Genomic DNA, 25,460 nt, shown 5'->3' with positions numbered 1-25,460 from the left:
ATGAACTCTTCATGTTGTTAGATTTAAAAATCTTACAACAAAAGCAAAATACTTTATCAATATGCTTAGAATAAACTAACCATTTTCTATCATGTACCTCTCCATTCTTTAGCACTTTGGAATAATGAGCATATGAAAAAAGTCTAAGTTCTCATCTAATGGGAATTGAAGGTTTTGTTCTCTTATAGGCCCCTTTTCTACTAGAACATCCCTTGCTTTGTTATCAAGTGTATCCCAATTTCTAGGATCATAAATATCGACAGAAAAAAATGGTTGTTCACCAACAGAATCATATTCTACTGGATTCTCATGATCACTTCCACTATCATTATTGTTGATGTCAATATTTTCTTCTGAAATCCCTCCATCTTGTGGCTGCCAAACAACTATAGCCAATTCCTCATTGTTCCTTGAAGTTGAAGGCACTTTAGGCTGCAGAAATTTATGAATAGCACCTCTTTGCGATGCATTAAACTCCTCTATATGTTTCCTTTTTCTCCTTTTTTCACTACCGGATAGATGCTTTCTAATTCTATTAGACGACATGTGATGGATGTACTGATGTTAATCCTACAATTATCAATGATTAAAATCGAATCAAATTTGCGTATATAGTTAGAAACACAGATAGGGATAAGGGGTTGATTTGGATTGGATATCACACCTTCGATCGTGGACCGCAGGGCGGCAGGAACGGCGTAGACATGCCTGGGCATAGTTGCGTAGACAGCAGATAGGCCGGAGGCCGCGCGCTGCGCACAAGCACAAGGCAGGCCCGCAGGTGGGCAGGCCGCAGGCGCAGGAACTGAGGAGTGAGGAACGGCGGCGTGGGCGTGGATCCGATCGATCGTCCGTGATCCGTCGTCTGTCGCCTGATTGACTGATCGTATGCGCAGGAAGCCAGTAACGAGGAACGGGCAAAGGCGGCGGGCGTGGTACAGACTCCAGAACCGAAAAGGCACGTATGAAGGCACAGGACTCGGGACCTCGTGGCCTGATGACTCCGGAACCGCAAAGGCCTGATGACTGGCTGCTCGTGGCCTCGTGGGCTAGGCCTGGCTTAATATATGTATTAAGTGTAATATAAACAGGGGGCCCACTGCTGGCTAGAGGCCCGGTGCGGGGGTGCCCAGGGCCGGCCCTGTTTTTTATACTCGCAGGACAACCACCCTTGAGTTGGGTTCTTCACAGACAAGTGCGGATTTAGTCACCATGTTCCTAAAATTGATGGTCAAATGTTTTTCTTCACTCGACCATTGGTTTTCTCGAAACATTCTTTTCTTTGGCTTGGGCGTAGCAGAGGAGGAAGCTGACGTATATAACCTGTGGGGCATAATCCAAACAAACATTATTTTTTGAATCAGATTATCAGCCTGATCAAAATCACACGGTGGCATGTAGTGATACCTTATTCGGAAGATTCCGCCTTTCCTTTTCTTCTTGAGACCAATCCCTTTTATTCGCTAGAATGAGTACAATCATGCTGAATTCGACACAACAAAAGGTTAGGACTCGAGCGTTCGGGTTATTTTTAGAAATATTTACGGGTTGCTCCGGCTTCTTTTTTTTTTTGTAAACAAAATGTACAGTTTAAGCGCATGCACTCTTGAACAGTCCTTCACATAAAGGCAACACTTTTCTCGCATCAACTGACGGCCGCTCAGGCGGAGTATATCAGCTAAAGAATGTTCCACATTCATGGGTAAAAACTAACATGACTGACTGGATTATGGTAATCATTTTTCAACAGTATTGTATCCACACTATCCATTTCAATAGAATCAGAGGCCCAAAGGCCAAAACCCAGCCGTGCAAAGAGAAAAAGAACGGCCTGGTGGACCCAGCCCAACACTGGTGGGCTCGAAGCCTCGAACGCACCACCCTTCTCCCTCCTCCCCGCCGCGTCGCTTGCTTCGTCCCCTCCGCGCGGCCCGCCCGCCCGTCCCTTACCATCGCGATCTCGCCATCCGCGCCGTCTCCGCCCGCCTAGTTTTCCCGGCCGCCGAGGGTCGCCTGAGGGATCGGAGGAGATGGCAACGCCGGAGAAGTCGCGGGAGCCCTGCCCGGACCGCATCATCGACGACGCCGGCGGCTCCTTCGGGATGGGCGCGGTGGGCGGCTCCGCCTTCCACTTCGCCAAGGGCCTCTACAACTCCCCCAACGGCCACCGCCTGGCGGGCGGTGCCACGGCCGTCCGCATGAACGCGCCGCGCGTCGGGGGCAGCTTCGCCATCTGGGGCAGCCTCTTCTCCACCTTCGACTGCGCCCTGGTCTACGCGCGGCAGAAGGAGGACCCCTGGAACTCCATCGCCGCCGGCGCCGGCGCCGGCGCCACGCTCGCCCTGCGCAGGGGCCTCCTCGCCTGCGGAACGTCCGCGGCCATCGGCGCCGCCCTCCTCGCGCTCATCGAGGGCGCCGGGATCATGCTCAACCGTGTCTTGGTCGTCCCGCCGCCGCCGGAGGAACTGCTGCAGTACCCCGGGCAGGATCCTGGGCAGCATGCACCACCTAGCCCTGGCCAGCACGCACCACCTAGCTTCCTGGGAGTGCCGCCGCCGCCGCCGATCGCGGTTCGGGAGGTTCCGGTCCCTAACTCTGCCTCGAACTCGACTGTGTGGCTTGGCGGTTTGTTCGGGAAGAAGAAGCAGGACAAGGTTGCTGGTGGGGATCCTAAGTCGGAGGTGTTGGAGATGGATTTACCCCCCACGGCCGTTCCCTCCATCGAGTACAAGTGAAAAAGGTTCGTTTTGTTTGTTCGATTTTGCTGGCTCGTGTATCGTCTGATTGTAGTTGATTTGATTGTGTTTTGTTGAATGTCGCTATGCTGGTCCTTATGAATTCCGGACTGTGCAAAGGTATGACCTTTGTTAGATTTGAGTTGCTTCATGATGGTGTGAGGCACTGTTTGATCAATGTCAAGATTTCTACACGCATACGTTTCTCCAAGTGACCCCGTTTAAGAGTGACATTTGATTCCTCCTTCCTCCCAAGTAGCAGATTAGTTGCAGTCCCCATATCAATGAGCAAATTTGCACCACAGACCACACCCATGTACTTCTCTGAATTATGTGCTGTCAGCATTTCTGATTTATGCTCTAGTTAATCCAGGGCCATGTAAGACCACTGTTATTCCACTGTTTTTGTTTTTGGTTTGTTCCACTGTTTTTCCTAGGGTATGTTGATGGGTACACCCGTACACCACATGTTAGCAGTGAATTCGTTATGTAACGCGATGTTAGGTTTCCTCTTCTCTATTCAGTGTTGCAAACTTGCAATCTATCTTACACAGAGGCAGGATCCTGCAACATTAGAATAATGGTACTACATTTTATTTATCCGGCTCTGCTCTTTCTTCCCTGCTCATCACTGTTCGGTGCTGCTACTTTAGCTTCATTGGTACTGTGCTGATGCAATCATCCTTAACCATAGTCATTGACAAGCTCTCTAGAAAAGTGTTCACCTAGCGGCTAGCGCAAGGCAATAATCTTTGTGCTGTTAACTTCTGCAACTGATATCGATCGGTAGTATGCTGACTAGTTTTTTGCCCAGTGTGAACTTTGAAGATTGAGCCCACTCGTGGGTTTGCTAGACAATATATATTAGGAAGAAGAATAGGAAATAGATGAAAAGGAAAAAAGCAATAGTGGCACCATCTGTATACCTTTACATGTACTGTATCAGGTGTTGCATTTACTGTGAAGAGTTATGGTGGAATTTTATTTCTATGTGTAAAATTAAACTGTAAATGATGGTGCAATCCTGCATGAACTCTCTTCAGCTTTCTCTTGATTGGTCATTGGTATGCTTGGATCAGGGATGATATGCATTCATTTTATTCGTTTTTGTTTGCCGAAATTTTTTCTATTAGCTATAAGAGTTCTAATACTTTAATGGCTCCAAAATGACACACTTCCTACATGGTTGCTATATTCATATGAATATGAGGATCCTAACTCTAGTCTACCCATTGTTGTGTTTTCATGTTCTGTTATACTGTCTGTCTGCCAGTTGGAATTTCAGTATCAGAATTCTCAGTATTACTGTTATTTTCGACAAACTTCCAAGGAAGTACTTAGTGTTCATAATATGGCTGCAAGTGTTGTAGGACACCTATGTTTTGACTAGAAATCAGTTGGCTGTCTTTTGAGAAACAAAACTGCAATGTGCTAAGCGTAGGTGCGTTTTCAGGTGCTTGAAAAGTGAAGGTAAGATTTCAGGTTTGATGCCTATTTTATTTGAGTTCTGTTTCTGGGTCGATAGAGTCGAGAAACGTGGTACGGTCTTGTGAGAGGTTTTTATAAGGCGGGGACAAAAATGACCCCACGTTTCCGGGATGGGATCGGCGTTTCCGGGTCGAGGAACGGTACCACCGACCCGACTTATCTGACTGTGGTTTGATAGATGGCTAGAGGAATGAGACTGTATATCCTTTTGTGTTTGCTTGCTTTAATTTACTTGCCGTTGATTCCATACCTCGGTATTTTTGGTTTGCTATGCGATTGTTTCTATTTTCCAAGCTGTCTGACTGTCTGTTTGCTGTTGGCCTTTATGCTAATATAAGTTCCATGTTTTGATGTTGTGTAGGTTAGTTCATCCTACTATTGGTTGCAAGGGACACTACGCAAGTTTGAAAGTGAAAGTTTCAAAGTGACTCATAAGGCCAGGTGACGACAGAGTTGGACAAAATTAAGCTTACACTTTGTTCCACGACACAATTTTAGTTGTCAGAACCAAATAAAATTGTGACCGCATGCAGGTCACCAAGCTGAATATAAGTTCGCGGATGTTCATAGCATGCAGTTACTGGAACAAAGAATTTACAGATGTATTTTTTTTCCTTACGTAGGTATATCTTGTGATTCGATTTTGAAAGTGGGAAATTGAGAGTCAGGGCACTTCCTGTGTTCTGATCTGTGAACTTTGTTCTGTCGTTGGCAATAGAATTCCTCTCAGTTGAACGTGAAGCATCAGAGTTTGAACTGAAACGACTTGAGCACAAACCGGGTTCAAATCCTCTCACGATACCCACTTTTCTATCCCGAAACAGAGTTCAAAGTTTGGGCACGAGACGAGACTACACGGTTCGTGCTCTCCAAGTCCCAACAAACTTTACGGCCGTGCGCATCCAATTCCACAAAGGCGATCAATTTCCGCCGCGCACGTCGGCCGGCCGGCAGGTATCCATGGGCTGGCTGGACGAGCCGTCGTACACGCACCTCCCGGGCGCCCGCCGGCACTCCCTCGACGAGGTGGGCAGGGGCTTCTGGTACGGCATCTTCTGCGACAAGCAGCACACGTCGCTGCTGCGCAGCCGGAGCCGGCCGTGGAGCCTGCACCGGCAGTCGAGCACGTCCCGGCCGCGCGGCCGCCGCCGACGGTGGACCGTCTAGGGCGCCCGCTAGGGACCGTCGAGCCGGAGCGCCATGTGCCCGAGCCCGAGCCCCGCGGATTCCTGGGGATCCCGCCGGGCGCGCCCATTGTGGTCAAGGAGGTCCCGGCCTCGGATCTCGGGTACGGAGGGGAAGCGGGCAGGGGTTGGCGGTGGCGACGGCGGCAACGTCGTCAGTCTGAGATGGATCGGATTGATGCTGCAGACAATGAAGTGAAACTCTAGTTGAGATCTCAATGCATGTCACTGTGTCAAATCTCAAATTGATCCCTTTCTCTTACAGAAGTCAATTTGATCTCTTAACTAGCTGCAATGTTCTTGTTTTGTTTTGGTGTGTTGTGATCTTTTTTTTTTTGAAGGACTGCCGTACGTGGTCTTTTAACTAGCTGCAAACTTGCAAAGTCGCATACAACTTTGCTGTGTAATTCAGTCTCTGAACTCTGAATAGTAATGATAATAGTGTCGTTAAGAAACCCAGCATTGCCTATTAATTAACTCAAGCACAGCAGACACTTTACCAAGATGCATGGAGCGGCATACGGACAACACCAGACCAGCTGCCCAGCTGGTGGACGCCAACGAAGAACAGTACAAGAACAGCATCGAGGAGGTAGCCTGCTGCATGCAGACGCAGTGAAAAAGCAAGAGATAGAACCGCTCGGGCAACAGTAAAAACCACCGCCTACAGCTTCTAGATCAGATTAACCCAGCAGCTTGCTTGCCCGTGCAGCCTAGCCTAGCCTAAGCCCCTAGTCCAATGACCTTGGACCACGACTTCTAGCTAGCGAGCTCCTTAGTTTGATCTACCACTACTCATCCGTAGCCGACTAAGCCTAAGCCATAGGCTGCCTTTTGCAGCACCGATCAGCCATTGCCAGCCGGGTCCATGTGCTTCGGTCACAGCATGGTACCAGAAGACGAGGAGGTGAAGCCTGACGGGTCCGGCCAGACGGAGTTGCCCGGAGCGGCCGTGCAGCTGGTGCTTCCGCCGCTGTCGTTGCCTGCGGAGCATGATCCGTAGCTGCATGCCGGCCAGCTGCCGCTACCCAGCAAATGAGAAAGGCCGCTCTCCACCAGGAACTCAACCGGCGAGCTCGTCGTCGTCAGTGTCCCCGTCATCTCCGTTGAAGGTATCGGTGGGTTCGCCGCCATCATCTCGGACGCCGATTGCGTGGTCAGCGCCGCCGGTCCGAGCACCCTGGAGATGGCTGCTGCTAGCGTATGTCCTCCGGCGAAGCCACCGGCCTCGGTGTCGCTGCCGCCGCCGGCGTCTGATGCACCGAGAGGGCCGACGGCGGATGTAGGCGCGCTGACGGCGTCTCCGTAGCCCAAGAAAGAGAAGGGCTGTCTTTGTGGAAGGTACCGCTGGTGCTCTAGCCTGATGGTGGTGGCAACGCCAGCGGTGATGTTGCCGAGCTGATGACGATAGCCCACGGGACCCTGCAGCGAGCTGTGCCCGGCGGGCAACCATAGCCTCGACGCAACAGTTCTGTGGCGTTCTGTACCTACTGCCACTGCCAGCGACGCCAGCTGCTCCAGCGGCTGCGTGTGCATGACGGGCGTGGCCGCCGCGGCCGCTCTACCGCCGCCACCAGGAACTGCACTGGCACCGGAGGACGAGGATGGCGACGCCCTGCCGCCTTTCCCAGAAGCGCAGCAGCTGGACACCTCTGACGACTCGTGCTTGTTTGACGGCGGCTTGTTGCGGCGGCGGCGGCGGACGCTGCTGGAGAAGGGGAGGTCCCGGAGCGCGCCGCCGTGCGTCCAGTACCGCCGGCACGCCCTGCAGAAGTACCGCGGCTGCGACAGGGAGTAGTTGTTGTAGTAGCAGAACTTGGTCTCGGCGGACCGGCAGCGCGGGCACACGAGCCCCGACTCCGGCTGCGGGATCTTCGCGAGCCTGGCGAGCTCCATCATGCAGCCCGGCTTGACCCAAGAGCTGCTGGCGTATTCACCACCACCAGCGCTCACGGAGGCTTCAGCTGGCACGGCAGGCCGAGGAGCCATGGGAGGAGCTCCAGGAGGCCCGGGAAGCTGGTGGTGTTGCTTGCTATAATGCGCCTCCTTGCCGCAACGGCCACCGCCGCCATGAGTTGGGACGATCCTGCCATGGTGAGGCTGCTCGTTCCAAACAGAACAGATCGACACCAAAGAGGAGAAATGTGAGGAATGGATACGATAAAGCACATGATTAATTATATTGCATGCTAGTTCCAGGCTGGGATGGACAGGAACACAAGAGAATACCATGGTAGAGAATTGGTCCTCTTTTGTGGTCTGTTTCCTCCTCCTCACGGCATCAAGCATGCATGGTGAGTAATTTTGATGAAGGGCAACAAGCTGCAAGCTTTAGGCTCGAATGGAGATGGAAAGAAGTGAGGGCATGGTGGAGGAGGAGGTTGACAGGGTGAGAGCGAGGAGCACAGCAAAAGAAGAAAAAGAATAGTGGGGGCCTGTTTATTTTTGTCTTGCTACTGGTGAGCTTTGAACATATAGATCAGAGAACAGGAGAGAAGAGGTTCCTTTTCCAAGCTTGATCGCATGGATGTGCGAAAAGGATGGATGAGTGAGACTATTTAGAGAACAGCGAAAAAATGAGCATATGCTTGTGGGAAGCTGAAAGGCCTGAGGCCAGGAGGTGCTGTGTTGCCGTGTTGGTGTATATGTATGTGTATCTACAGGGTGCAACACCCCAACAGTTGGTCTTGATAGTCTTGCCGGGCCATCTGCAAGTGCGTGGCGGCATGGCTCCGGCAGGCTGCTCAACGGCATCGATCGGCTGGTTACTCATGCGGCATATAGGCCCCACATCGTCGATCTCACAATAGCGAGCATGCTCATTATGATTTTGCCATTCTTCATGTGAATCGTCAATCAGTTGCGTGTCTATGTTTCTGGTACATACGTCACATTTTTCTTATGTTCAATTTGTGACTTCCAAATTATAGATCGTACATAGCAAATGCTATGTACCTAGATGTATATGCTACATCCGGATACATAAAAAAAATTATGTATATGGAAAAATTAAAGAGACTAACGAAGAGAGTAACTAATAAGGTGGATGGCTGCATGTAACTCGTTTTCATGGCTTCAACCTCTGTTTTCTTCTTTTTCTCCACCTAGGCATCTCCTCCCTTCCCAAGCTAGCGTACGGCTATATTTCCCACTTCTTTTTTTAACATTATATTTCCCGCTTCTTCTTTGTAGTATTCACCCCTGTCTATCTCCAATATTTTGTCTCGATCACCTAGCTATGGCATACTAACCTAGATTAGTTTAGAATAATAATCCATCAACACATGCACTTTGTCGGTATTTTTACCGTCGGCCTACCTAGGGATACCCTAAAGTAGATGATTATTTGGGGAGGGATCGCTGGATCTGGAAATTGAAGGTGAACTAAAGGACACAAGATACAAATTTAGACAGGTTCGGGCCGCTAGAGTAGCATAATACCCTACGTCCTATTTTGGTGTGTTGTATATTGCGCTCTGCGCTTGGGTGTTGAGTTGCCTATTGGCTGCTCTCTGTTGGTTCTTTACCTATCTAGGTATCCCTGCCCTCCTATATATCTCAGGGACGGGGTTCCTAATAGGATTACAAGGTAGGAGTCCTAGTAGGATTACAAGGTATGAGTCGTAATAGGATTACAGTGGAATCCTAGTAGGAATCGGACTTCTTTTTCCTCACGGGTAGCTTCCTTGCGGTACCTAGGGGATCTATCCCTGACAAGCCTCCGAGCTCTTCATAGCCGAGTACTGCAGGCATTTCGAGTACTTCTGAAATAGTCTTCGGCTTCTTCTGAAACTCCATCTTGAAGGTCTTCTTCGAGTACTTCCTTGGTTGCATCGAGGCTATGAGGTGCTCATGCCCCGAATAGCTTCAAGTCTTCTTTTGTATGGGGTGCGATGGAAAATCGCACTCCATATGGAGTAGCCCCCGAGCCTTAGGTTGAATCGAAGAATCAAGCTGAGGGTCAAATTAGTCTTGAATCTTCTTTTCTTATCCTTCGAGTACATTCGGAAAATAAATAGTCGATGACATGTATCCTGCAGCCCCCGAGCCTTGAATCCAAAACCCTTAGGTTCAGAAAAAGGATCCAAGAATCGTGGCATTGGTGTTATTTTGAAATCCCGAGAAAAACTCTTCGCCTTCTGCATAGTGGAATTGAGCCTCCCGCTGGTTTATTTAACCGCGCGGTGACTTAGTGTTTCTTCTGCACTCTCAGTCTTCATATGAGTCGTCTTCGAGTAGTTTTGCGGCATCCAGCCCCCGAGCTTATGAACCAGGAGAGCCGAAGGAGCCATGTTGAGTAGTGTGTATCGCCCAGCCCCTGAGCCTGGGAACTAGCGGAACTGTGATGGCACGCCGTGCTGCCTGGAGGGTTGTTGCCGAAGCTTGATCTGAAAAAAGACAATGCATACATTATGTAGCATAATGCGAAGATACCGAGTAGCACTCAGTAATAATGTGAAGATACCAAAATTTATTCGGTGTAAAAATTGCTGTGTCGAATTCTTTCTTAGGCCATTTAAATCTCCCGAATAGTCCACCCATTATGTTCATCCAGTCCCAGTTTAGCCTTCGCCCATAGCATGTACAAGTCGCTTAGGTCTCTAGCCTTCGCTCATATAGAACGGGTCGCTTAGGTCATGACTGGAGACTCAAAGGTTTCACGGATTAAGGCATTTGCTACTCGAGTATATTAGCGACCGTTAAGAGGAAAACAACGAGTAGAAAGTATTCGTCATGTGACAAAGAGGATGCGCAGTGAGCAAAAGTAGTCAACATTGCGATAGAATGAATGCGCGTTGTGCAAAAAGTAGTCGACGAAGTGTAGCTCTGGAGGGTTTCAATGCCCATCGAGAGTCATACACGGATAAGTAGTCGGCGAAGTGTAGCTCTGGAGGGTTTCATGCCCATCGAGAGATGTACACGGATAAGTAGTCGATCATGGTGTAGCCCCCAAGAGTTTCATGCCCGTCGAGAGGCGCACCCAAAAAGGTAGCCGATCTTGTGAAGAACAAGTCGGAAAAGGTATAAATCACTTAGCTTGATTTGTGGACGAATGTCGACGAAGCCATGGAGCTCGTTGATGGAGCTGCGATGGTTTGTTGAAGAAGCTCGACTAGTCGAAGTCGATTCCGACTAGTTTTCAAGTCGAGACGAGTAGTTGATGTAGTCGTTACTGTGAGGCTCGCCCTCGTCTAGTTTCTAGTCAAGACAAGTCGAAATAGTCGTCGGCGGGCCGCCGATCGTCCTCGCGAAGTCGAAGTGATCGCCGGCGGGCCGCCGAGCCTTCTCGTGAAGTCGAAGTAGTCGCTGGCGGGCCACCGAGCCTCCTCGTAAAGTCGAAGTAGTCGAACTCGTCGCTGCTGCGCGCGGACATTGCGGCACAAGCCGAAGTTGAACCGGGTCGTCGAGGTCGGCGGCCGCGGTGCATCGACATTGCAGCGCGAGGTGAAGTCGAGGTCGATGTAGCCGTTCGCTGAAGGATCCGATCTCGAACTCGATGAATCGATCCGCTGATGCATATGTATGAAGTAGCAATCCACCACCTTGAGTGGAATAATGTTGATGAAGAGGTCATTCAAATTCGCCCAATGATCGCGACGATCGGCCCCACGGTGGGCGCCATCTGTCGGTGTATTTACCGTCGGCCTACCTAGGGATACCCTAAGGTAGGTGATTATTTGGGGAGGAATCGCCGGATCTGGAACTTGAAGGTAAACCCAAGGACACAAGACACAAATTTAGACAGGTTCGGGCCGCTAAAGTAGCGTAATACCCTACGTCCTGTTTTGGGGTGCTGTATATTGCGTCTTGCGATTGGGTGTTGAGTTGCCTGTTGGCTGCTCTCTGTTGGTTCTCTGCCTATCTAGCTATCCCTGCCCTCCTTTATATATCCCAGGGGATAGGGTTCCTAGTAGGATTACAAGGTAGGAGTCCTAGTAGAATTATAAGGTATGAGTCCTAATAGGATTATAGTGGAATCTTAGTAGGAATCAAACTTCTTTTTTTCCTCACGGGTAGCTTCCTTGCGGTACCTAGGGGATCTATCCGTGACACACTTGGCCAATCAAGCTAACAATATCTTTAGAAAAAATATATGGACAACTAGCTTCATGAAGTGACTATATTTAGGATGTGAACACACATGCCAACAGTGCTTCCTTACTGTATTCCTCTACTGAATCAGCATTATATATGCGTGGCTATCTATGTTAGAGATGAAAAGCATATCAAAGTGATGCCCAAACAACAATGCTTTATGTTAATTTTGTCAGAGTTATATATCGTTTGAAAAGATCGTGGACCAAGAAGGGGGATGAATTGGAACTTTTTCAATTTCTACCAAATCCTTAACCTATAACTAGTATTGCCCAATCTATAAATTCAAAGCCTATCAACTAGAGCACACTAGCAATATAGGTAGGTAAACATACTAACATGTTTATATTGCCTAGAGAACATCAGACTATGAAGTATATTGCCTAGTCAAGAGAGCACACTAGTAAGTATTGATCCTACTCAATAAGCAAGCAAACAAAGGAAACAACAAGAAAAAACAAAGTAAATGCTTGAATGTAAATGAGAAGAACATGAGACAACCAGATTTTTTCCCGTGGTATCGAGGAGTTGACGCTTCCCCCCAATCCATGTTGGAGCACCCGCTAAGGGTTGAGCTCTCTTGTATCACCAAGAAGCAAGTGTTCACTAAGAATGCTCCTTCTCCATCTCTGGAGCGGCGAGCGAGCTTCAAATCGCGTACAATCTTCTTCTTCTTGGGGCTCACACCAACTCTAAGAGCTCATCAAGAGCCTCCGGGTCACCAAGACCGTCTAGGTGCCGTCACACCAAAAGTAACAAGCCCTAAGCCTTCACTTGACCTACACTAAGCTGGCCCTAAGCTCAAGCACACTTGCTACTATCAAATGGATGATTTGTTCTTGTTTGGATCAACTCTCGAGCTCAAGATCTTCTTCTCATTCCTCAGTCTTTCTCTTCTGCTCTGAAGTGGCCTCAGGTATTCAAGGTGTCAAAGGCAGCTCAAGTGACCTGGGGGAACTCAATTTATAGGCTAGAGATCCACCCATAGCCGTTGCAAATAACTTTCTCAAAAAGCTTAAAACAATGGTTAAACCTGTCATATGCGTCGGTTCAACCGATCACACTGAGCTGTGAATAGTAGTTGTTAAACCCTAACTGCCTCTGATGCTGTGGATCAGTGCTGAAGAAGTTGATGAGGCAGCCATCTCCAGCTCCACGTAACCTTCTGGAGCATTAAACGACCAAAGGACTGACGTCTTCATTGGTACTGTTGGTTAAACCATACCGTCGGTTTAACCGGTGCAGTAGAATTTTTTTCAGTCAATCACCATCTCAAATTTTTAATGCACCGCTCAGTTCAAATTTAGAGGGTTTAACCGGTTGCCTGTTTTGTACACCACCTTGATTCAATGACTTGGAGTTGAGTTTTTCTTCCAAGTGTTGCTTTGTCTTCTTTGAGCTATCTAGGATTGAGCTTGAGCAAGTGTGCATGATTTCAAGGCCAAGCTAAGCTAGGTCAAGCTACTAACTCATAAACCTCTCTTAATAATATGGTCAAATACTAAAAACTATAAAACCGGAACTAAATCAAGTGTCCTTTATCTCCTTGTGACACTTGATACTAGAAAGATCTTTATTCTTCATGTTCGAGTCCTTAACACGCATTTCCATGCAAATTGTGGGGTCTTCTTTCCGATTTCAATGTGACATAACCAATAATTGAGATTTCCTTCTAAACACACGTTAGTCACATAGTGTCGGGGGCAAATATCACGGACCCCCCCAAAGTATGTTCCTTAGAAAGCTAATTACAGGTTAGCTCTCCTGCAGCATGCGGCTCAGCCTAGTCAAGCTATCGCATGGCCACGGATGGCCCACTAGGAGGAGGGGCACCGACAACCCAATAAAAAGCCCAGAAGAAGGGCACGAGCCACCTCGCCCGACCACCAGATGTCAGGCTCCGCCTCGCCCGACGCCAAGGATGCGAGCACGGCCTCGCCTGACCCTTGTGAGAAAAGCTTCGCCTCGCCCGACCCCAAGGGCACAGGCTCGGCCTCACCCAACCCTTAGGGAACGGGTTCGGCCGTACCCGCCGCAGGGACGTGGGGCCCACAAGGTCTCACAAAATGACAGGTCATGCTGGGGGACGAACCTCTAGCGCGGGGATGGGTAAGGACGTGCCTCGACATAACCTCTAGATAAGACAGGCCATTACCGCGGGCCCAGTCATCCGCCGCGCCGGGGGCTCCCGCCGCTCATCTTGTCGGGGTGCACGTCACCCACCAAGCATGCCGGGGGGCCCGCGCCGCCCGCCATGTTGAGACGTACGTCGCACGTCGCGCTAGGGAATGGTGCAGGGACACCCATCGTCATCTATAGGACCAACAGGGACCACACGTAGGGAGGAGAAAAAGCGGGATCCCCGCGACCTCTCTCTCGTGTATCCGGCCCCTGCCCATTCGCATATAAAAGGGAAGGGGAGGACCCCCGTAGGAGGGACCGAATTCACAACACTCATGCACCCACACAATACTTCGCCACCAGAGACTTGGGAGCCCGTTCCCTCTCTCGCCGGTTTGTAACCCCTACTGCAAACCAGTGCAAGAATACGAGCAGCTCGAACTGGACGTAGGGACCGCCTGAACCAGTATAAACCTGTGTGTCTTTCTTGCACACCATCTGAGTCAGACGCGCAAACATAAATTCGTGGGTCGTCGGTCCGAAACACCGACACATACGGTTATCATTAATCACCAAAACTTACCATATGTATCTATCAGGCTGGATGCTTTCGTCGTTACAGGTAATATGGTAATATAGAGGAGTGTATTTGAGTTTTTTGGGTTAGTTCTTTTTTATTTACCGGAGGTGGGTAATTTACAAGGATGCTGGTATTCTTGGTTTTTTTTCCGTTGATAGCGTGTTGGATAATGTAAATGAACATATTAGGGAGGGGGATTCGATCTTTTTTTAATATTTGAAAATGTGGGTCATTTAGACAAATGTATTGAGGGAACTTAATCATAATTTATACAAGTGAATTCAGGGTACTTTGGATTAACTCTCAAAACTAGCTAAGACGAGTTGACATGACATACCATCCGTGCTAATAAATTGAAGTTTTCAAAGCTAAGGCTTAATTACTTCGACTTTCCTAAGCTAACGTTTCCTCGTGTTGCTGGTTGACATTCCACACTACCCGCTAAAGTAATTTTTCAAATTGAAACATCGATGTGTTTAATTCATCAGATGTTCTTAGTAATTCATATTGTGGCTTTGAATATTAATCGTTTTCATAGTTCCATGTCTAACGTGCATAGTCCTGAAAAACTTGCACGCCTTCGAACTAATTGATGACACTCTACCAATGCAATGACAAGCTAGATCGATCTGGTCTATTGGAGTTGGAGGTGCCAGCAGCTCTAGCGCACCACACGATGTACATGTACCCTGAACTTAATAAGTTGTACGTGATCTAAAGATGTGGAACGATAGAATCAATGCGGTTTCCTGCGTGCAGGTCCGTAGCTAGCTAGCTGCGGCGCATGCATGCATGCGGTGGTACGGTAGTACGCGACGTAGTAAAAAGGAAGAACAGTGGACTGATGCGTGGTTCCTGGAAAGGGCGCCAGTAGTACTGGAAATGATAAAGCGAAACCGTGAACAGTTCCTTGCATTGGTGTGCAGGGTAAATCAGAGTGTGGCACAGTCCCAGTGTAATTGGCGCAGAGTCGAGCAAGTCATACGGCGGTCTCCGTGCGAGGGAAGTCACAAAATAAAGCTTTTAAATGTGCCACTAAAAGCGAAAGAACTTGTACCCTAGTGGTAACAGGAGTTTTGATTCTAGATTTAACTTCACATGGGAGCGAATTTTGTAGGATTTAACGGTGTTGTGCTTTTGGTGGTAGACAATGTTCCCGTCGACAGCGAGATGCCTGTGGTGACTTCGTCAATCTCGAGAATTTGCCGGCTCAGTCTTCGAAGATGCTCATAGGCGTAGGATTTGTGTACTTGTGTTCATAGTGATGAGTGTGCATACGTTGTGAGTATATGAGTTGTATTGTGTAGTAAAAAAATGTGCCACTAAAAAATAATATACCCCAACTCAATTTGATAGTAAATGTACTTGCGCTGAGGGTTTCATTTTCTTATGGTGAAATAAGTCGTCTACATACAGAACGCACACTCACATATCTGTATGAAAGCACGTACACCTCGCTTCTGTAAATACCTTTAACATAATTGGTCGGTAATTCTGAAGATTGACAAAATCATCATATTTTTTTAAAGATTAAAGTCACCATATCCTGTATCAATGGACGCATTACCTACCACAGAATAATAAACCAGTTAACTGCTAAAATAAACCCTAGAAAAATGTAGAGGATTTAGTTATACTTTATCTCCCCATATTATTTATCTGCCCTTGATGGCTCATCTGCAGTATACGTCGGTCGGTTTAATAAACGCCGAGTACTACAGTACAGAGCATGGTACTTGCACGGCTTCTTGTCATTGCTGGCGCCGTTAACTCATGTCGGGGAGCATTTGTCGCCAGGACGACGAAAAGTCAAAATTAAGACGGGTTCGCTGCGTGCACGCCCAGATCAGCTAGCGTCAAGGAATCTGTTGACCGAAGTCCACAGGTGCCTCGAGGAGTCTTTTTGCTGGGATCTGTCTGATTCTGACCGGAGCTGAGTCTTTTTGTTTGGATCTATTCTCTCACTCCAATAAAAAATACAATCCTGCATTTGAAAAGAGTTCTAAAAAAATATAATTCTAGAAATTGGATCTGAACTACCTACTTAATTAAGTGGTCAGATTTAATTTGCATATTAAAACTAAGCACATGTAGCAAACAAATGAGAACATAAAAGTCTATTTAGACCACCACTAATCTATCTGAAAATATAGAATTACACTATTCATGGAATGGGGGAGTATCTCATTGATTGATGAGTCTTTTTTTATCCCTACTGCAGCCTAAGAAAAAGGGAGATTGTCAGTTTGGCAAGCAAAGCTTAGAGGTCGTCGTTTTGGATATCTTCAACAATAGATGGAGAAGCAATAGATGGAGAAGCAATAAGAGGATTTATTTTTAATTAGTGTACACTTTTACTCATCAGCTTCGGAACTAGGATTGCTTAAAAATTAGCTGTGTGCGGTTGTAGAGGCTGAAAACTCTTCCTTTTTCTTAGAAAAAATCTGATTCTGACCGGAGGACGTCTGCCCGGCCGGAGATCGAGTCGAGGGATCGGCCACGGCGAGCGCGTCTCGGGGACCGAGCTAGCTCGAGGAGGATCACCGACGTAGTGGTCACCATGAATCGGAGCTTGCATTTCTCTCCGATAATATTTATCTAATCATTGATTTGCTTAAGCACTCATGATGATTAACGGATCAATGCATGATTTGCGAATGAGTGGCACAATAGACTATGCGGTCGGATGCACATGTATATATGAAAAAAATCACTTTGCTAATTCATTTCTCTTTTCATATGCGTCCAGGATTATTAATAATATAATTGTTGTCTCTTTGAGTAAGCTTGGGTGCACTGCTGTATTACAACATTGATAATAACTTTATTCTGCCAGCCGTACGTTTGCACTATTGCACGGCAGTCTAAATTTACCCCACTCACACGCTGTGTTTACACATTTTACTAGGATTGGCGGAATAGATTTTGCATGCATCGCTCCTGAAAAAAACCCCAAACATTTTGAATGTATCGAGCCATTCTGCGCAACTATGAGAGAAGTTGAGTTACTCGGCTTGTTGCCACTGGGCCGGCCCATACCTACAGACCTCCTGATGTGTATATATATTCTGGCCCAGGAACGGCCCTGAGGTAACAGTGCATCTCATCCGTGTGCGAAGCCATGCCACTGCTCAGGATCATCATCCGGCCGGCTGAAAGAACCCTAAACTAATCTTCCTACAGCGTCGAAGCGTTGACCATTAATTATTCTCTCCTCTTCTCTCCTGGCCTTCCTACAATGTGGGCATGCTCGGCTTGTTTACTGTGCGCGCGCTGTATCAAGACCATCACTTCAACAAATAAAGAGGCAGCGCATGCATTATCATTATTCTCTCCTCTTCTACTCTACTTTCCCCTCTGCATAGGACAAGAAAAGGTGACATGGATAGCTAATGGAGCTGTCCTTGCTGGAAACGCCCTAATTGCATGCAGCCTGAACCAAGGATCCAGCAATAGGTAGCATACTGATTAATTAATAATTCACTTTTGGAGCAACCAAGGACAAGATCAGCACAGCTAGCTAGCAACAGGTAGCAGCAATGTGGTGAACCGCATTAAGCAGTCTTGCTGATCTCACTTAAGAAGTATTGAAGCTTGAGTGAATATAGAAAGCAGCCATGCATGCAGGTCAAAGTAAAGTAGTGGCACCACCAAAAATGGTGTGGCTCCATTTATGGTAGCGTTTGGTTCGTGTCTATGTAACGTGATTCGATTACAGGAGGTAACAGATCCCATTATTTATTGTTTGGTTCGGCTCCCTCGTAATCGACTCCCACTGTTAACCGTTACCAGCCTATACAAAACTGATACCGCCCGATTCTAGCGTAATCAGATACCCATCATCCTCTCTACCTCGCTGTTCGCTAGTCGCGATGGCTACGCGCCTCCGCCTCCGCCCGCGCCGCCGCGTGTCCAGCAAATAGCTTGTTAGAAAAATTGGCAATCTCCGCTACACTTTAATTCTGAAATTACACATACAATTTGTTAATAATTTTAAGACTATGATGAGTGAAACAAGGTATATGCACATGTTCAAATTTAACATGAAGTTAACCATAAATCCAATAAAAAAGAGGAGCATCAGATTATACTCTGAGGTGGGTCCAGTGCTGAGCACAGCCTCGGCCCGGTACTAAACTGCCTCCACTGGCGTAAAATTTGGTGGAGGCAGTTAAGTACCGGGCGATGCCTCGGCCCGGTATTAATGAGCCAAATTCCGATTTCTTTTATATCTTGCATTATAGGTGTTTTAGATGTTTTTTGTGTAATAAATTAACTAAAGGCAAAAAAATACAAATATATAATATTTTAAGCATGCAAAATTATAGTACTGTATAGTTTACATCACTTGGTCACATGACATATAGTTCTATGCACTTAATTCAACACATTGATTCCAAATTGCCTTTTATAAGTGTTTTAAATATTTTTTTGTGTAATAAATTAAATATAGGTGAAAAAAATGCAAATATATAACATTTTGACCATATTATCCGAATAGTGTTGTTATTCGAAAGATACGACAACATACATTATATAAATCACCAAATAGAACATAACGGTTACACAAAACTACTCATCATTATTTAATGGAATATTGATAATCTTCCATTTGACGAAGGTTCCTTGGTTGTGATCGCGGCGTAAGTAAGGAGCGTCATCAAACTGATCAAAATATTCTAACTTGTCCGAAATATCCTCAACTCCAATAATTTTTCTTTTTCCTAGAAGAATTATGTGGCATTTTGGCTCATCGTTCTTGGATTTGCTCGATATGTCCTTCTTAGATTTGCTTGTTATGTTCTTCACATAGAACACTTGTGTCACATCCTTAGCTAGGACGAATGGTTTGTCTTTGTATCCAATCTTTTTTAAGTCAATTATTGTCATCCCATACCGGTCCGTCGTCACGCCTCCTCCAGCTCGATTCACCCATTGGCAGCGAAATAAAGCAATCTTCAAAGGTCCATAGTCTAGTTTCCATATCTCCTCTATGACATCACAGTAGCTGTCCTGTTTTCCATCATTGCCTATTGCATCTGTACGCACACCAATATTTTGGTTCGTGCTCTTTTCATCTTGCATTCTGGTGTAAAATATATACCCATTTATCTCGTACCCTTGGTATTGCATGATTGTTATTGATGGTCCCCTAGCCAACCGTTGAAGTTGTTCATCAATTGTGCTATCACCCATGAGTTTTCGTCTGAACCAAACAACAAAGGTATCTATGTGATGACGTGTGATCTAGGTCTCAGACTTGCCCGGGTTTTCAAACCGTACATTATTCATGTGCTCCTCCATATATGGAGTCACTAGGGATGATTTCTGTAGAACGTGAAGTTAGCTTTGTGGATTTCATTGTCAGGGATATGCATATTAGATTTCTTCCCTAGTGTGCCCTTTACCTTCAGTCTCCCTTCATGGCGTGACATGGGGACCCCGATCGGACTGAGATCATTAATAAAGTCAACACAAAAGTCAATGACCTCCTCTGTTCCGTAGCCCTTGGCGATACATTCTTCTGGACGAGAACAATTGTGAACGTACTTCTTTAGGACTGTCATGTACCTCTCGAAAGGGAACATATTGTATAGGAATACAGAGTCCAAAATGTTTATCTCTTTCACAATGTGAACAAGGACATGTGTCATAATATTAAACAACGAAGGTGGAAACACCATCTCAAAACTGACAAGACATTGGACCATATCATTTTGTAGCTTTATGAGCTTATTTGGATCGATTGCCTTCTGCGAAATTTCATTGAAGAAGACACATAGCTTCACGATCGCCAATCTTACATTCTCCTGTAGAATACCCCTAAGTGCAACCGGTAGCAATTGTGTCATCAGGACGTGACAGTCATGAGACTTTAAGTTGTGAACTTCTTCTCTTTCATATTTATTCTTCCTTATATATTCGAGGAGTATCCGGACGGTACCTTCATACTGTTCAAGCAATCAAACATGCTTTTCTTCTCCTCTTTGTTGAGAGTGTAGCTGGCAGGACACAAGCAGTGTTGTCTATTGTCTCTCTTTTTAGGACGTAGGTCTTCTCATTATTTCATTTTTTTCAGGTCACGCTTTGCTTCGATTGTATCTTTTGCCTTCCCATACGTACCCAGGAAGCCGAGCAGGTTCACATCAAGATTCTTCGTAAGGTGTATCACGTCAATTGAGTTGCGGACCTCTAATACTTCCCTATAAGGTAGCTCCCACAATATAGACTTTTTCTTCCACACTGGTGCATGTCCGTCTTCGTCATTCGGAACTTCTTGGATGCCACAGCCCTTTCCAAACACTACATGCACATCCTTTATCATCGAGAAAACACGCTTCCCGTCACGGAACATAGGCTATGCACGAGTTTCTGGTTCCTCATTAAAATATTTCCCTTTCCCTCTTAAGGTGAGATCGAGGGGAAGAAATCAACGATGGCCCGTATACACGACCTTCCGATAATTTTTCAAATAAAAGCTATCGGTTTCTTCTAGATAGTGGGTGCAAGCCTTGTATCTCTTGTTCGATTATCCCAACAGGTTACCAAGTGCATGATAATCATTGATGGTTAGGAAAAGCAATGCTCGGAGGTTGAAAGTCTACTCTTTGTTCTAATCCCACACACGTACACATTCTTCCTTCCACAACAGTAAAAGTTCATCAACCAACGGTCTTAGGTACACGTCAATATCGTTGCCAGATTGTTTTGGGCCTTGGATAAGCACCGACATCATGATGTACTTCCGCTTCATGCATAGCCATGAAGGAATGTTAAACATACATAGAGTCACAGGCCATATGTGAATGCTACCCCACTCGCTGAATGGATTCATTCTGTCTGTATTTAAACCAAACCATATGTTCCTTGTGTCGTTATCAAAATCTAGGAATTCTCTACCCATGTTTCTCCACTGCGACCAATCTGCGGGGTGTCTCAACATCTGATCCTGCTTACGCTCTTTTTTTCGCCACCACATCAACTTAGCATGTGCCCTATTTCTGAACAAGCGCTTTAAGCGTGGTATTATAGGGAAATACCACATAACTTTAGCGGGTATTTTTTTCTTAGCAGGCTCCCCGTCGACATCACCAGTATCATTTTGCTTGATCTTATATCGCTTTGCGCCACAAACAGGACAAACATTCAGTTTCTCATATTCATCGCCGCGATAGAGGATATAGTCATTAGGGCAAGCGTGAATCTTCTGTACATCCAATCCAAGAGGGCAAACAACCTTTTTTTGCTTTGTATGTTTGTTAAGGGCAGTTCGTTACCCTCGGGAGCATCTTCTTTATGATTTCCAATAGCTTCTCAAATACCTTATCGGTAATACCATTTGCTGCCTTCCACTGCAGCAATTCCAGTATGATACCCAACTTTTTGTGACCTTATTTGCAATCTGGATACAACAACTTTTTATGATCCTCCAATATTTTCTCAAACTTCTTTGACTCCTTCATAGTTTCACTATCTTTCTGTGCATCTAGCAACACCTAACCTAAATCGTCATGTGGTTGCTCTTCTACGGCATTTTCTTCAGACTCATCCATTGGTTCATCATCAAAGACACCCACTTCATACAAGTGAGCCAAGTCTGGAATGTTATTATCATCAGCAACATCTTCATCGTCTTCCATCATAACTCCAGGTTCACCGTGCTTGGTCCAAAGAGTATAGTTATCCATGAAATCCCTTTCAACAAAGTGGACGTGTAGAGTGCTTCTTCTAGAGAAGTCCTTGTTATTTCTGCAAAATGCGGCATGGACAGCACATGAAACCTTTCGATGACCTGGGGACCTCAGCCACACCGAGAAAAGACGTTAGGCTATTAATCCACACCATGGTGCACCGGTCACCGTACATCCATTGTCGATCCATCTGCAATCATATTATCCACGCCATGGTGCACCGGTCACACTAATTTTAATAAGGAAGTATAATCAAAGATGCACATTTTTAACTATTACAATAACATGAATAATTAAAAGATCTGAAATCTCCATCACACAACATGAATAATAAATTAAGAGGTCCAGTATTAAAAGGTCCAAATAACCATCACACACCATGACTAATTAAAAGGTCTACGTTATCATTACACATAATCAATTATACAATATGATTAATTAAAAGATCTAAAATTCCCGAATAAGCTGCATGCTAATACAAACTACTCATGAAACCTTGAAAGGATCGATGGACCAAGAGGGGGGGTGAATTGGGCCTTTTTCAATTTCTAAAACAAGATAAAACAACCTTAACCTATGCAAGAACTAGAAAGGCTCCAATTCACGAACCGGATAACTAGACTACCTACACAAGCTAGATAAGATGAAAAGAGATAAAGCCTAGCAAGGTAGAGCTAACTAGTGATTCCTAAATCAAGCACATGAATGAATTGCATGAAAGATAATGCTTGAAAAAGTAAAGTGGACAAGGGACAACCGGATTTTTTCCCGTGGTATCGATGTGTTGGCACACACCCCTAATCCACGTTGTGACACTCACAAAGAGTATTGTCACCTCCCAAGACACCAAGACGAGGGCGCTCACTAAGAGTCTCCGTTCACCATCCCGGTGTGGTGGAGATCAAGCCACGTACAAATCTCTTCTCCGGGCTTCCACAATCCTTGGCAAGCTCCGCGAGAATCACCTCGATCACCAAGATCGCCTAGGTGATGCCAATCACCAAGAGTAACAAGCTAAGGCCTTCACTTGAGCAAGAACCAATCACAAAGAATGGATGCACACAAGCTTCTCTCTACTCAAGTCCTTAATCTTGCTTCTTGAATGATTGAATGAACAAGTGTATGAAATGTTGAAGCTCAAGGTGGCTCTTGACTATAGTATGTGTGTTTGGATGTTGCCTGGTGTCAAGAGTAGTAGAATGACCCATTGGAGGGGTATATATAGGCAGCTCACACGAATAGAGCCGTTGGAGAAAAAGCTGCCAGAAAACTGCGTAGCGCCGGTTAATCCGACGTCGCTCCAATAGTCATCGTCGGTTTAACCGGTGAATCTAAACTGCCACTTCTGAAAACTAGCCGTTACAGCTTGGGCAGATTAACCGTCGTCGCATCGGTTTAACCGGTGAGTGTAATCATCCATTGATCAACAGAAATACCAAGTCACTGGACAACTGCACCGACGTCCAATTTCAAATAACGTCGGTTTAACCGGTGTATTGACTCGTCCAGTCCTGCTGACCTCGTTTAACCGACGTATAGAAAACTTTAGACGTCGGTTAATCCGGTGATAAGGATTTTTCTTAATTTGCCTTTTCTGACTTGAGTCTTGAATGAAATCCAAATATTCTTGAGATATAAGTTGAGAACCACTTATTTGAGCTTCTAGAAACCTGAGTGACCATTGTGTGCATCCATTTTCAAATGACCATGTCCATGCTCAAGTTACTAAGCCTAAACCCCTCTTAATAGTGCGATCACTTCAAAACTATAAAACCTATACTAACCTAAGTGTCCTTCTCAACCTTATGACACTTAGGACTAGAAAGATCCTTAGTCTTGACACATTATAGAGTTGAATGCCGAGATCGCCTTTTTGAATAATGAAAATTAGGGGCCTCTTTTGACATATAACCAAATGAGCAATAATGATCTATAAAGCTGCACAAACTCATTAGTCACAATAATGGTTGTCATTAATCACCGAAACATACCTTAAGGGCCTAGATGCTTACAATCTCCCCCTTTTTGGTGATTGATGACAACACAGACATAAATAACGAGAGAGCGAGAAAGATATGGCAAGAATAAACACAGGCAAACTCGAAAGAAGGGAACCAAAGAGCTCAAAGGCTCAAACGAAATCCATAGATATGTCTCAAAAGCTCAGCATGCTCAAATGACAAATGTACATATCCATGAACTAAAACCAAATATAAGACAATGTATAATACAATAAGAAACAACAAAGTCCTGATCGAGCTCTCTCTAGTGCTACCCTCCCCCTGACTCCCTCTCCCCCTTTGGCATCAAAGCACAAAAAGGCTAGCTACTGATCCGGGTGCCGCGGGACGGCGAGGAAGCGATCCGGGTCATCATCATCATCATCGTCAGACGGTGGATCCTCGGTGACAGACGGAAGCTGCTGATCTGAAGTGCCGGTAGGTGCTGAGCTGACCGGAGGTGTAGCTGTCGTCGAGGCTGTCGTCGAGGCCCTGGTGCTAGCACTGCCTGGGAGAGGGTCCGTGGAAGTAGTAGCCGGCTCAGCAGAAGATGTGTCAACATCTGAAGTAGTGAGTGCTGATGCTGCCGGCTGTGACGACTGCTGAAGTAGGGACACCTCTCCGCCTCCCCCTGAAGGTAATGGCTGTGGTACGACGGGGAGGCCAACGGACTGCACTGCTGAAGGTGACTCCTGGAAGAGTGAGGTCGCAGGCAGTGGAGAAAAGAGGGGACGACTCGCAGACCCAAGTAATGCTGACAGTGAGAACATGATCTCCGGGGTCGCAGAAGAAGCTGGAGCAGTGGAGGCCGGAGCAGGTGTAACTGCAAGTGGTGGTGCTCCGGTGCCCTGAAGGCCTGACTGTCCTGGCTGCTGAGGGGCGAGTCCGGTGTGAGAATATAACTGTGAAATCATCCCGAACATCGCCATCATGCCCTGCTGCATCTGCTGAAACTGAGCGTCCGTCCTCTGAGAGACTCTGTCAATAAGGCCGACGAAACGCTCCTCTGTGGCAGCTCGCTCTCGGGCGGCCTCCCTCTGAATCTGTGCAAGCTGGGCCTCATGGGCTCTCCTGGCCTCCTCCTGAGCACGGCGATCCTCTCTCTGCTGTGTGACCAGCTGCTGTAGAAGTGCGGTGAGCTCAGACGGCTGAGACACCTGAGACTCTGAAACTGTAGTAGCAGCAGCTGTCACTGGAGCTGGCTCTCCTGAACCCCCTGCCTCGTGATCATGACTCGCTGGAGCAGGTGCAGGGAAGTACTCCTCATCCTCGGAGGAGTCTGACTCAAGGTCTGACCAATGTATCTCATCATCTCCTCCGGGAAGCTGTGCCTCAGCGGCGAGCAGTGCCTCATCCTCCTGGGCCACTCGGGCCTGTACCTCCGGTGACAATCGTGCCATGGCAGCACGATCTGCCTGTCTCCCTCTCCTCCTGTCAGAGGGTGCTGTGGGGCGGTAGACGGGGAACCAGGGAACCTCGTCCTGTCTGTAGACTGCACTGACGGGTGACTCAGCTGGCACTATCATGGAGCAAATGAAACTGATCCAGTGAGCATAAGGAAACTG

General features: G+C 46.7%; 2 protein-coding genes across 2 annotated transcripts; one reads left to right on the top strand and one right to left on the bottom strand.

Moving 5' to 3' along the window:
• The first annotated feature begins 2,030 nt into the window (after positions 1-2,030).
• Positions 2,031-2,735, top strand: LOC112877904 (mitochondrial import inner membrane translocase subunit TIM17-2-like). Its single transcript, XM_025942277.1, has one exon. The coding sequence runs from the start codon at positions 2,031-2,033 to the stop codon at positions 2,733-2,735; it is 705 nt and encodes a 234-aa protein (XP_025798062.1).
• A 3,551-nt stretch (positions 2,736-6,286) lies between these two features.
• Positions 6,287-7,396, bottom strand: LOC112873254 (dof zinc finger protein 3-like). Its single transcript, XM_025936254.1, has one exon. The coding sequence runs from the start codon at positions 7,394-7,396 to the stop codon at positions 6,287-6,289; it is 1,110 nt and encodes a 369-aa protein (XP_025792039.1).
• Positions 7,397-25,460: the final 18,064 nt, after the last annotated feature.

The sequence above is a fragment of the Panicum hallii genome, chromosome 9 (assembly GCF_002211085.1).
Source record: "Panicum hallii strain FIL2 chromosome 9, PHallii_v3.1, whole genome shotgun sequence".
NCBI lineage: Eukaryota > Viridiplantae > Streptophyta > Magnoliopsida > Poales > Poaceae > Panicum > Panicum hallii.
Note: the sequence above shows the minus strand (reverse complement) of the source record. Positions and strands in the feature narration are given on the sequence as shown.

Bases quoted from the DNA above. Each gene is read 5' to 3' on its own strand.
- LOC112873254 (XM_025936254.1), bottom strand. From the start codon at position 7,396: ATGGCTCCTCGGCCTGCCGTGCCAGCTGAAGCCTCCGTGAGCGCTGGT.
- LOC112877904 (XM_025942277.1), top strand. From the start codon at position 2,031: ATGGCAACGCCGGAGAAGTCGCGGGAGCCCTGCCCGGACCGCATCATC.